The 13635-nt window shown below is 41.6% G+C and overlaps 1 protein-coding gene across 1 annotated transcript; it reads right to left on the reverse strand.

The window, feature by feature from the left end:
* Positions 1-1831: 1831 nt before the first annotated feature.
* On the reverse strand, positions 1832-3325 carry LOC140943628 (uncharacterized). The gene is made up of 3 exons (XM_073392745.1): positions 3185-3325; positions 2681-2749; positions 1832-2525 (listed from the first exon to the last, which is right to left on the reverse strand). The coding sequence occupies exons 2-3, from the start codon at positions 2707-2709 to the stop codon at positions 2177-2179; spliced, it is 378 nt and encodes a 125-aa protein (XP_073248846.1). The 5' UTR covers positions 2710-2749; positions 3185-3325; the 3' UTR covers positions 1832-2176.
* Positions 3326-13635: the final 10310 nt, after the last annotated feature.

Below are 13635 nucleotides of genomic sequence, written 5' to 3' on the forward strand. Positions count from 1 at the left end.
TTGACAGATGCAAATGACGTAAACAAAGCCATGTTTATATGAGCCCATGTGAAAAGCCGACTCGCGCTGCGAAACCTTCATCGAGATTCCTTATTGTCGTTGGAACCTTTTACAGAAAAGCGCCTTTCTTCGGAACAAAGTCGCTCTTTTGCGGTATGTATTCGTGTATTAATTTAGCCACAACTTTCTTGCCGCTTTTGTAGTCAGCGACTCGCGCTCTACTCTTCCCGGACTTCTGAATACCGCAGTTCAGCAGTTTATTCCACTCGATTGCGCGAAATCTAGTCAACATTATTTCCTTCCCGTTTGCGCAGGACAACGTCCCTAACTCTTGCCAGTGTACAAGCACTTGCTCTACGAAAGCAGGAAGAAAAAGGACTGGATGTCCTTGCAAAACAGCCGGTCGCTACTGCGGAGAGGCTTGTTCGTGCAGTCGACGAAAGCCGTGCAAGAACAGAGAGGTGGGGAAACAAAGCTCGGTTGAGGTCTAAAATTCGCTGGTAGGAAGTACTAGTACAGTTTGCGATTTCTTTTTTATCATGTGAAGGCTGCATCCGTGGCATCCCAAGGATGGGGATTCGTGCAAGGACCGCCAGGCCAACCAGATAATGGTCTTACGGAGGAGCAAGAACGGGACATGGAAAATCGACGAGTGAAGGTACAATACTGAATTATAATTCATAGTCGATGGCACAAAAGATAGTCTTTCAAAAATCTCATCTGCTATTCCTTTATCTAGTAAGTTTCCCTTGTACAAGTTGTTGATTGTTGCTTCCCCTAAATGGAGCAAATTGTCTTTTGTTTTAGTGTCTCGTTTGTGTGTCATGTTCTGAAGTGTGCAAGATTTCTTAGGGAAGTCCCCTTTTTACTAGTTATTTTCTCGTCGATTACGCTCTTAAAAAAATCTACGTGTCAAGCTTCGACAGAATGTGATAAAAAGTAATTGTCCAACTACTCTAACAAATTATTGCACTATTTTTCAACCTCACAGGAGTTTATCCAAACCCTGGATGAGGAGCTAGCAAAAAAACTTGCTACAAGAGCTCTACAGAGGGGAATGGGCAGCATGGACTATATAGATATGCTTCTTATCCAGGAGGACCCAGAAGATGAGAATGATGATGCCGCTCTCCCATCTTCCCTTTCTCTATCCCCCCCCAGAAGTGTCAAGTCCAGCACCACCGAACCCTGCCCAATCTACACCTGCATCCACCCCAGCCTCAGACTCGAGCATTTCTGGAACATCAGCTTCAGGTGGGCCCTCATCTTTCAGGCCACCGCCAACAGCATCTATGGCAAGGTCAAGTGAACCAGTGCCTGAGTGGTGCAAATATGGACATTGCCGCAGAATGTCGCAGGAGGTTGAGAACCGTTGCTGTAATTCTCGATTTTTTGACTGTGTCTCACTTAGCGCACGCTTTCACAAGCTATGCCTGGACCCTGATTATTTACAATTAAGTATAAAGTGTTCAGGGGATATCAGAAACGACCGTCAAGATAATAGCAACAGAGCCTTCCGAAAGGCTGCCTATCGTCATTATATAATTGAAGAATATGGCTACCTTGGGAAACACAAAAGAAGGGTATGCCCTTCATGCTGTGTATGGAAAATTCGAGAGCACTACCCTTCCTCAACTGGGGTGTACATGGGGTTCAAACCTCGCTAAAATGGAAATAACTTTTTGATAGGCTTCTACAAGGAATTTTTAATTGCAGTTGGTTTGTTCAACCTCATACCATACCCCCAACCCCACCCCCCCTCAAAAAAAAGTTGTCCTGGATTGAGTACCCCTGTGAATATTGCCCCATGAAAACAATAGCATTACAGCTGTATTTGTATTGTGGCAGTGCGAGCAAATTTTATAATATGGATAATTAGACTCACAAAAACGGGTTCCAACGGTTAGTTCAATAAGGACCAACCTACTCCGGTATTTACATTTACTAACCAATCCTTTGTCTTCGGTTAACTTTTGCATTATTTAGTTTCACATATTGTGAATTAAAATTATTAAACAATTCTCATAGGTTATATTTATTGTCAATTTATTGTCAAAAACATCACTGTTGCTTATTGTGCATCATACATGACAGTCCTTCTTTGATGAATATTTTCTTACACTGCACATGAATACATAAAGGTTTCATATTCATTACATATTTTACATCATGTTTGCTAGTTTTTCTTAAACCTGCTGCTCTGCTGAATAAAGAGCTCGCGTGAAGGTGGGGGTGGCACCACAGCAATTGTAGGGGCTATCCTCCTTGGGTCATCAGCTTCCATTGGGACCGCCCTCTGCATATTTTCATTATCCTCCACACGTAGACGAAACACTTTAGCCAGAAGCATCCAAATATAATCATAGTCTTTGGCCTGCTTTACAATTTTCACATTCCAACTCTTTGTTCTTTGGTTGTACTTCCGGGTCACAGCAACCTCGCCTAGCACATCTTGTTCAGGAATATCGAGGTGATAGTTCCAGTCAATGGCAGCTAGTTGTTTTCTTGCTTTGTAGACTTTCTTCCTAAAAAAAACAATTGATCAAAATAGACAGTGTTCCATGAGATCTTTGTTCACGCAGTGCAATTTTTTGAAGTATACAACAATTTGAGCTTCTCTATAGGCTACAGATAATATAAATACTATGAACTTTTAAAAATATGAAGTGTCGTTACTTACGTGTAGGAAATTCTCTTGCTGGCATACATCAATGACAGAGAGTTGGCTCGTTCTAATGCGCCTGTATGCCTAGAAGTAAAATAGATATTTTTGAAAAACATGGTTAAATATACATGTAATAATTAAAGAAGGACAATGAATTGAGCTTGACATAGAAAGGCATTTAGGGGCTGGCCAACACCTTAAGAAGGTTTTCTCAAGGTCCACAGTGGCAATAAAAAATAAACCCTTGCCTAAGCCTGACAACGTTAACGTTACTGAGCTTAGTTTAAGGAATGGGGCTGCTCGGAGTTATTGACATAGTAATCATTAACACATTCTTCTTTTAAGTTTCCTCCATACATTTCTTTTGCCAAGGACCAAGCAGACAGGAATACAAACCGAAATATTTGTTCTTTGAAGACCATAACATTCATCCATAAACATTATATTTGAATAAACCAATGTACTGAAATAAGATATATATTTAGTCTCTCTTATGAAAACAGGGTTCCCCTTATATACCTGAATCTGGTGTAGTACTTGAAACTTTCAAGAAGGTCAGGATCCAGGATAATTTTTTGCAGTGCCTCAAACTCTTTGGATCTCCTGTCAAACCATGGAAGCTGGTGGTTTTCCTCAGTGATTGGCTCGTGGTCACAATGGCCATCAAACAAACTTACCAAATTTTCTCTTTTAACTTTACAAGGCGTTTTTCAATTCTCGAAACCCCAGATCGAAACTTATTCTTGTTGCGATAATGTTCGCCTCCTTCGCCCTCTTCATAAAAAATTGCCACACGGTCAATGATGACCACGCCGTCTTCATCCTCAGCGACCTCAGACATTGTGAGAAAACGTTTAAGACCTCGAATTACCGGCACGGGTACACAGATCGACAAGCCTGGTAAGGTAACTTGAGACGACTCATTATCATTGGATGCAACAACAAGCACATTGTATATTATCGACCATTAACTGTCACAAAATGACCCACAAATGGTGTAATCATTTACCGTTATGTCTCAAGACTTCTAAATATTAACTTTTATTGACCTTTATGTCTTACTGTGTTTTGTTTTGCGTATTGTATCGAAAGGAAAGCGCAAATAAACGGTACCGTAATACCGTGAACAATCTTATTTCACCGAATACCGTCAGCCAAAATGATGAAAAACCGCATACCGCAGAGCTAGATGATACCGCAATACCGCACGTTAAAATTAAAATTACCGAAATACCGCATGAAAAAAAGCCCAATACCGCAATACCGTAAACCCCCATGTCCCCCTCTTTCTAATCAAAGATTTGTGAACTCATGCCTGGCAAACTCTCCAAGTGTTTATATAACACACAGTTATACGCACCTTATAACTTCATCTACGCTTAACGAGTGTCCTATGTTCCATAACTTTTAAAACAACTGCTCCACAGAATGCCACTGATAACACGTAACGCAAAAGAGTATCCAAGTATGACTGCACAATAAATGTCACAAAATCTACCCAGCGGTCCCTGCGGGATTTTCTGTCTTTACGTCATCCTAACCATTTCGTACTTGCGGGCGCAAACAATAGAAACGTCATCATTACCTACCGATTCCTCCGGCTTTGTTCAAATTATTGTTATTCAAATTTAAACATTATACTAAATAATTAATAGTTTAAGATTCACCCTTTCCCACCACCCGAGCCTGTTCACTGGTTATTTAAAATAGATGGAGACTGCATATGGACTATGCTGTAATATATTAGTTTATTCACTGACACTAGTAGTGTCAGTAGAGACTGTAGTACAGGGTGTTGTAGACTGTATGGACTCTATGCCGTAATATATTTAGCGTGCGCAGATCTCAGTCTCTTATTTTCAACGGTCGCCTGTAGCGCGACATGGGCGCGTCCCGCAGAAAGGTCACGCGTCACCTATGGTAAGTCAATTACTTTACACTCTTTCCTCGTAACATACACAAAAATTCAAGGGCCTCGATTCCAGAGAAATTACATCATTGCCAGAGATAAAAAAGTGATTTACATAACACGTCATTTCAATCATCGCCGAAAATCAACCGTACGCTCCTCACAAGACCCATTTGCATACAATGAAAGTTTACAACACCCGACCATCGCAGTTTTGCTAATGAAGATTCCTTTTTTTTCTACTACTTAGTAGTGTTCACATACGACGGAAAACGCGTTGCAGATTATGAGTCTGGCAGCTTACGCAAGCGAAACTAAATAGCGTTAATTTCTTTCATTCAAAAATTTAACAGTCCTTTCCGTATAATTATTTCCGTCACTTCACAATGCTGTTGTTTTCCTTCATCTTAAGGTTTGCTATACACCTAAGTAAAGCACAACCTCGTTCCCAGGGCTTTTCCCTTAACACTATTGATATTTTACCCACAATTCAGTCTTGAAATTCAACTGGTCAAGAGAGAATTGTTTTAGATACCTCGATAAACTCGAGTTTATTACTAACACAATAAAGGAAGGTCAAGCTTTTATGTTAAGATCAGAAGCCTCTCTGAAAAGGATTTCCATTACAGTATCTTGAACATTAAGTTAAAATCTGCTACCTTCGCCTTTTAATTTCTTCATCTCTTTAGGCCCAAGATTGTCTTGGATTCTGGATTCCACACCGTGGATTCCGGATTTCAAGAACTAAATTCCGGATTCTTTGTCTGTGGAATTTGGCCGTTTCTATTTCAATCGTTAAATGCGATCCTGGATTACTTATTAATAGGCTGTATTCCGGAGTCCAAAGCCCAGTCTTCCTGATCCACAACTCAAATTTTCCGACTTCCGGATTCCCAAGCCGGCAGAAATTTCTCGGATTCGGGAATCCAGCTTCTTTAATATGGAGCGATCTCTTTCACCACTCTAAGAGGTGATATACATGAGTACCGTGCAACGACAGCGGCGCTTTTAGTAATCGATCTGATATCGGTACAACAAGTTAAGGCAGTAAGCAGTTTACCAACCCTTTTAAAGATCCTAAACGTTTAGTGCACTTTGCCTATAGATAATCCTAGTTACAGGTCTCTTCTTTTTGGGAAAAAATGCATACGCCGTTAATAAATCAATACGCTAAATTCCCTTGTTTATACTACCAAATGAGAAATTTCTGCAATTTGATTGGCTTAGAGCAGTGATATTCTTCAGCTTAATTTGAAATGCCTACATGTGAAAATTATAAAACTTTTGCGAGTAGCAGTATGAAAACATGCATAATAGCATGATTTGTACGTGTTATTTGGCATAAATACCACTCGTGATATTTCAAAATTGTCTCAAATTTCACTCGCCTAACGGCTAGTTAAATTACGTATAACGCGGTATTTATACCAAACATCACTAAAAATCATGCTATTACCTATACTAATTGAGTCCTTTTGCTTCGTTTTCTGGAATTTTCCTTTCCTTTCGCTTTCTCCAGCGATTTTGGCGTAATCGAAAAAGCTATTTGTTGAGCATGCGCTTGCTGCACGTTGCTCGGATACAGTTTCTAACCCAGGCCTAATAACCTTGAAACAATACCCATTAACTGCACTGAAGCACACGTACCAACTCCGCGGTAAATAACCTTGTACTTGTTACAACGGCCTAACTTATGACCATCGATTTATTGATGAAAGGATGCTTGGTCTAGAAAAACCTGTTTTGCGAGAGAAAACAAGCTGACCGCAAAGCTCGTTCGTTACTATGGAAAAGGGGTCTCCTGGTGTAAGCAATAAAATCGAGCCTCAATAGCTTATGATGTACTAGTCCCGAGAAGTTGAGGCTGCGGCAACTTTAAAGACTTGATGCGATTCATGCAAAGCCTCTTTTTCTCTTCCTCGATTAAGAAGAAGACAAAACAAGGTTCTAGCTGATGCTCGCAGGCCGTGCTCGGCCCCTAGAAGGCTCCTTTAAAAAATGTGTTTTGGTTTTTGACAGCCTACCAACACATATATCTTCAAATGCCGTATAACAACACCACGACTTAGATTATAAACGCGATTTTGTTTTAAGTGGCAGTGAATAACCGAAAAGTTTTTGCTACATAAAAGGAAACAACAGTCGCTGTAACTTTGAGACCGAACTGAAAGTAACTTCTGTTCGTGTGATGGTTTCTTTGTACAGTGAGTTATGTTAATTCGTCTTCGATAAAATACTAGAGGTTTCTAATGGTGGGCTCCTAGATGAAGATGAAGTGCTTTGGGCAGATGGTCTAGTTGTATGATAAAGTATCAAATTTCTTGGTCACCCAAGAAACCGCTAAGTATTCGGTAATGTCGCTGAGCTGTGAGCGAACCGTGAATAACAGTAGGCCTTTGCCGATTGTGCTCGTAAAATGCTGGAAAGTTGCTCACTGGAATGCCAAAAAGTTGCTACCTAAATTTCAAAAGTTGCGACCTAAATTTCTTGATGTTTTTATCTAAACGTTAATTAAAAGCTTTGTTTTTCGTTCTTCACAATAATTACAAACATCGGTCAAGAAAAAAAAAGATTAAAAAAACATTAAAAAACTAAAATTGAGTTTTTCTATGAAATCGTTGCCTTTTTCGTGCTTGATATGTGCTCTAAACCTATATTTTGCTCAAAAGTTGCTCAGAAAGGCAAAATTTGCTCGAGGTTGCCATTATTTCTAGAACCGCCAAAATTTGCTCAAAAGTTGACGGGCACAATCGAGAATGGCCTAAATACCAGTCGTGAGAAGCCTTTTGGAAAACTTAACGCTTAGAAAACAAGGATTTAAAGCCGCAACGGCATGTTTCTAAAATCTCTGTAACGTGTGGAGGGAATTTCTTGGTGAAGATGAAGTGCTTTGGGCAGATGGTCTAGTTGTATGATAAAGTATCAAATTTCTTGGTCACCCAAAAAACGGCTAAGTATTCGGTAATGCCGCTGAGCTGTGAGCGAACCGTGAATAACAGTAGGCCTTTGCCGATTGTGCTCGTAAAATGCTGGAAAGTTGCTCACTGGAATGCCAAAAAGTTGCTACCTAAATTTCAAAAGTTGCGACCTAAATTTCTTGATGTTTTTATCTAAACGTTAATTAAAAGCTTTGTTTTTCGTTCTCCACAATAATTACAAACATCGGTCAAGAAAAAAACAATTAAAAAAACATTAAAAAACTAAAATTGAGTTTTTCTATGTAATCGTTGACTTTTTCGTGCTTGATATGTGCTCTAAACCTATATTTTGCTCAAAAGTTGCTCAGAAAGGCAAAATTTGCTCGAGGTTGCCATTATTTCTAGAACCGCCAAAATTTGCTCAAAAGTTGACGGGCACAATCGAGAATGGCCTAAATACCAGTCGTGAGAAGCCTTTTGGAAAACTTAACGCTTAGAAAACAAGGATTTAAAGCCGCAACGGCATGTTTCTAAAATCTCTGAGCATCCATTGTCATCTATGTCCGTGCATCCATTCTCATCTGTCTTTACTGATTTGTGCATGTTTGCGTATATTTGTTTATAAGCAGAGCAAGGGTTGTTTAAATCTACTTCCTCTTGTCCTATTAAGCTTTTGCAAAACCAGCCGTGTGGAAATGAGGAACTAAATTTAAAATATGAACGGTGTAAATATGAGTCAGAAGATCTTAAAATTTGAAATCTTGATCAACACTTGAATTGAAACACGAAACGGAGTGCAGAGGATAAGGAGGTGAGTTATCCAGAAATAATCTTCTTTTCGGCGATCACCTTCACGACTCTATACTGCTAGGGTAGAAATTAATTATAGTAGAACTTATACTTACCATTTATAGAGACTGGTCAAAAGCCACTATTTGTGAGTGACTCGTTAAAAACAAAACGCTTAATAAATTTTTAAAGCATCAATAGTATGTTTTTCTGTGAGGAACCCAAGGAATATGATAATATTTATTTTTTATCTTCCTACGTACATCCTGCCGGTATCTTTCAACTTTATTAAATCGTGCATTATTGCATATCTTTTTGAGTACGAAGGAGGGGTGTTGACTTTCCTTTATAAAATCCTGTCCGTTCGAATCGCTGAACAAGCAATGCAAAAATAAAGTAACCAAATGAACGGTGTAACAGGCTGAAATTCGCCATGTAATCACCCCCTTAGGTTGAGTAATATTTTGCGATCACATCATGTCAGTCATTCAAAGTTTTAAGCGAAGGAACATTAAATTGTGAAAACTCGGCAAGCGCGTACCCAAAATTTTGAGAACAAACACAGTAATGGAGCGGTAAAAAATTAACAACAACAACAACAAAACACGCGATTTAGCCGGCCAGGCGAGCGATGCGATGGTCAGTTAATTTGTATTGTTGAGTAACACGAAAGCGAGGTGTAACGTCTACAGTTAAATTTGGAAAATTTCTGTTTTTCTTGCTGCACCTCTGAAAGCTCTTTCACTTTAACTTACCCCCCAAAAAACATTTTAGCGATAAAAAGTCGAGGTCGTAATATTGGTTTCGCATGCGTGGTTGGAAAATGTTTGTTCCCGGTAACCCGTATAGGGCGTTTCTTATGAGAAATTAAAATTCCAGCCAAGTTATTGAACGAAATCTCGGTTTCTCTAAGATTTGGCCGAAAACAGGGGAAATAATTACTATCCTGAAAAGACTACTTTTTTCGGACTTCAGGTATATAAAAGGATGAGGATTTCTCGAGTTGAAGCATACGAAAAGAGAGGGGAAATCTGTAGTTAACTATTCAAAATTATGACCTTTTGATCAAACTATTTTGAACGGCCTTCCCTTATCACTTTATCATCTAAATTCATCAAACGCAACATAAATGAAACCTCGTCCCCAGGGCGAGTTTCCCAGCGCCCTGGGGTCGAAGTTGACATAAATGAGCTCAGAGCTCATCAAGGGATTTCTTTCAAAAAAAAAATTCCAGGGAAAATATGTTTTTCTCTCTGCAGACGTATGGAGTGCAAAAGTTTTTTCCATGCTAATTATTTTAATTGATCGTTAACAAGTCCTGTCATACTTGATTAGCCTGCATGTCAACATGTCACGATACAATTGTACATTTGATACGCATGCCGCTGTTGGGCCAAGCTAATCACCCGATTTGACAGAAATCGTGTTCTACAAGTATAGTGCTCACTGTTTGCCTCCAAAGAAGAAAAAAAGAGCTTGTAAACTTCTATTTAACTGCATACATTACGTAGTGGCACAAAGAAGCCAGTCAATTGATTGATAAAAAAAATTAATGCTATGGTATTCTGAAAAAAAATATATCAACCTTTAAAATACTCTCCTCTGCCGCGATATTAAAAACACTACAAGTCACATTTACAAAGCGATTGAATGTTAAACCGACATTCAGAGGACGCAGCATCATAACGTATTTAAATCATGCTTCCACCAAAGACGTGATAAATACAATATGGCGGTGTGAGAGAGGGAAAATATGCTGTTGGAAATTCGCAGCTATCAGAGATCTGCTACTACGTTTCAGAAGACGATTACTCTATTCATACTTTTGGTCAGGGATGCATTGCACTTGTTTTAATTTTTCGTTAGGCTCATGTAATTTTTGTGAATGATATGACAAAAAGGAAAGGTTCGTGATACCGATCGAAACCGTCCCGAATAAGCTAATTTCGGTAGTTGATTTCCTCGAATCTAGTCGTAGCAGTCCTGTGGATAGGTTTCTGGAATCACTAGCTGTTAAATAAAGGTAATTCGAATGTACCATTCTTTACTGAATAATAGAGCACTCCTTCTTTGGAAATTTTTATCGTTCGTTTTGTGTTGGAACTAGATTCTCGTTTTAGGCTTGCGCGAGCTAGTTGCATGCAAGTGCTTAGTTGCTTTATCAAGCCATTAAAATAAAAAGTAACTCACGTTCCTAATATTTCTTTAGTTTACAGATCCCTAGAGAAGACGGTGATCCTTACTATGAAGGTGCTCCGGTACTTCTTTTGTTAATCGTAAAATGGCGCAATTTCCATTTATGTAAGATAGAATTGTCACTAATTGAAAGGCTTCGCAATTTACTCTTTACATGTACTTTGCATAGATCTTTATATTTAAGAATGAGCTATTTGCTACAAACTTCTTTTGTACTAAATTATAAGTAGTGAAGGAGGCTCAAGAAGGTACTGACCAATCACAGCGCAGCAGAAATTGTCTCGACCAATCAGCATCGAGTATTTAGCCCATGTGACTTCAATGACGTCAAAGCTCCCATATTTGGGCATAAAAGTCACGTGACCCCACCCAAGAGGTGGATCTGCATACTTGGCATAGTTTGAAAGGACCGCGTAAAACCTGGGTACGAATGGGACACTCAAAACGAAGCCCCAGTCCCCGGAAGTCAATAAAACACACTCTATTGAGGTCAACATCACTGCATGGGTTTTAATGAACGTACCGCGTAAACCCTAAGTTACATCCGGGACGTATGTGAGGTCCTAGTGACGTCACGCCCTTTGTTTTACAAATCTAATAGAAGATCCAATTCGTTCCCAATTCTCTCGTAGCCATAAGGATAGCTGGATCGGGTAGCCACCTGGAGGACGCGCTTGTCAAACACCAACCCATACTGCTTCACGCGCGGAACCACTTGAATGTGTTTCTTTTCCAAATCCCGTGTGAAATGATAGGGGTTGACAATGTTCAAATTTCGGCGAGTGTCCTGAGGCGAGTCTAATTCCGAGAGAATGTTCTCTTTCATAGTATGAAAATTGAGAATGGCTGACCCCCGGACATTCAACGTGAAACCACGGACCTTACACACCACTTTACCTCCACGGGTCGTGTACCCATAATTCTTGGCGCCCCCCGAAACGAACTCGGTGATGACGTCCCCATCCAATTCATCCGTCATATCCCCCAGAAAATCCCCAGTGGTAATGCTGGGTTGACCGGGACGCCACTTGTACACTACACTGTCGGTATCATAGTAAAGCACTTGCTGCTGGAGAGTGTCCAGGGACTCGTAGAGTTTCAATCGAGCATGACACGTGGTGAACGCCGCCACAAAGATGTTGGTCTTGGTGCCTTTCACGGCATTGTCTTGGACACTGGTGTAAACGGCCTCCAAAATATCGTCGGTACAGAGGCGGAGCGTACTGAGATCGAGAGCCGCATCGGAAACGAGGCTGAACAAATGGGTGGGGTTTTGAACGGTGACGGTGGTAGGTTTGTTGATCCGCTCCCCAAACTTGCCCCAGAAACTATTCAACATGAGTTTGGCCGTGGCCTTGCGACCAGGGTTTTTGGCAATGCTGGCAATGTCCAGTCGGATCCCTTCCCGTTCCTGGTAGCGAAGAATGTACTCGCGTTTTTGTTCGAGGGTCTGGCACCAACTGGGCCACCCCGCGGATTCTTGTTTGAGTTTGAGCCAAGTGTTCACGTACTCAGCGAAAAGACCCGTTTGGCGTTGCTCAGGGGGAAAATGCCAGACTTCATGGATCTTGATCAACGTGTACCCCTTTTCCACGGCTTTGACCAGCTCAGGCGTGCACCAGGTCCCACGTAGTGTACGATCGGCGTCCGAATGAGGGCAATACTGGGTTCGGGTCAACATGGGCTGGGCTTGCTCTGTCTGGACACAGGCACGGCAGAGAGGAAAGGTGAGCTTTTGGCCACAGCGTACAGGCAAGACCGGGTGGAATAGACCAGCGGGAGGTAGAATATCCACCGTCGCCACACCAAAATAGGACGCCAGGGACTGGTCAGCGGGTTGGGTGATGATCTTGGGATGACCGATAGGATAGGGACAATTCTTATTCACCCATGGGTACAGGGAGGTCACATCCACATAACGTATTTCCTCCCCCTCTTCAGCCACAGCGTGCAGGGCCACCGCACCGGTGCGACCCCCAAAAAAGGCGTCACGGGGTTCCAAGGGTGCCACCAAATCAAATGATGTCAGGAAACGTTGGACAGCTTCATCCGTGGCCACCAACTTGTCCCAGTCACACTCCCACATTTCGATCACCGTGTAACCTGCTCGAAGCAGAGCCAGGCGTTTAGAGAGCGTGGCTTGATAGAGTTCCTCGACGCTTCGATCTGGTGTGGCATAATGTTTGGCGTTTCTCATGGGATAACAAGTGGGACAGCCATGGTAGAGACACCCATGAAATTCATAAACAGTGCGGGTCAGAGGATCATAACCATCGACGAAATAACTGTTCACAAGGGTCCGGACAAACTGCTCACCCCCATTCCGGACATGTCGAATGCGATCGGCACTAGCCCCCTCTTTAGGAATTTGATGTTCTTGGTAGTACAGCCATTGCAGGGCCTTGAGGGATTGATTGACTTGAGCCCCTCGCCACCCCTGGAGTGGTTCGACGGCAATGGTGTCGGGGGTCAAATGGTGCTTGCGCCAATAGAGATTGCAGGCACTGGCGATGGTGATGCATTTGGCCATGGGATTGAAACCAGCCTGCCGTTCAAATTCTTGTTGAAAGGCTTCACACCCCGCTTTCAACAGCGCCACATCCGATTTACAATACTCGATCATGTCTTGCTGGAAATCAAAACGCACGTTACGACGGACTTGGTCGGCATGCCAACGCGTCAGTTCGTCTTTCTTTTTGGCCATCATGCCCTCAGGATCGTAAAATTCCAAATCGGGGATGCGGCCCACATACTGTTGATGATCCGGGGTATTAAACAAATGCGGAAAGAAGCCCTTCTTCAATTCGGTCAAATTGAAGGTGCTGGGAAACGAGGCCAGCGGCATAGGCAAGAAACATAACGAGTCAATGAATTTGAGGGGTCCACTCCTGAAGGACAACACTTTAGCACCCACGGTCAATTGATCCACCACCTCGCGTTGTTGCTGGTACAGTTCATGCAGAATAAACATGCCGTCAAACCCTTTCAAATTGTGAAACACCACAAGAATCTCCCGCTCGCCCTCTGTGTCCAGGAGAGCCACGAGATCATCCAAATCATGCAAAAATTGGAGGGCACAGTCCTCTCCGTCCAACACATGAATGGTCGTTTCTTCACTAGACGAATAACATAACAAATTGGCTACAAACACACCTTCC

Source organism: Porites lutea, chromosome 7 (genome assembly GCF_958299795.1).
Source record: "Porites lutea chromosome 7, jaPorLute2.1, whole genome shotgun sequence".
Lineage (NCBI taxonomy): Eukaryota > Metazoa > Cnidaria > Anthozoa > Scleractinia > Poritidae > Porites > Porites lutea.

Bases quoted from the DNA above. Each gene is read 5' to 3' on its own strand.
- LOC140943628 (XM_073392745.1), bottom strand. From the start codon at position 2,709: ATGTATGCCAGCAAGAGAATTTCCTACAC. The intron at 2,526-2,680 runs GTAAGTAACGAC...TGTTTTTTTTAG, and splicing joins AGCAAGAGAATTTCCTACAC to GAAGAAAGTCTACAAAGCAA.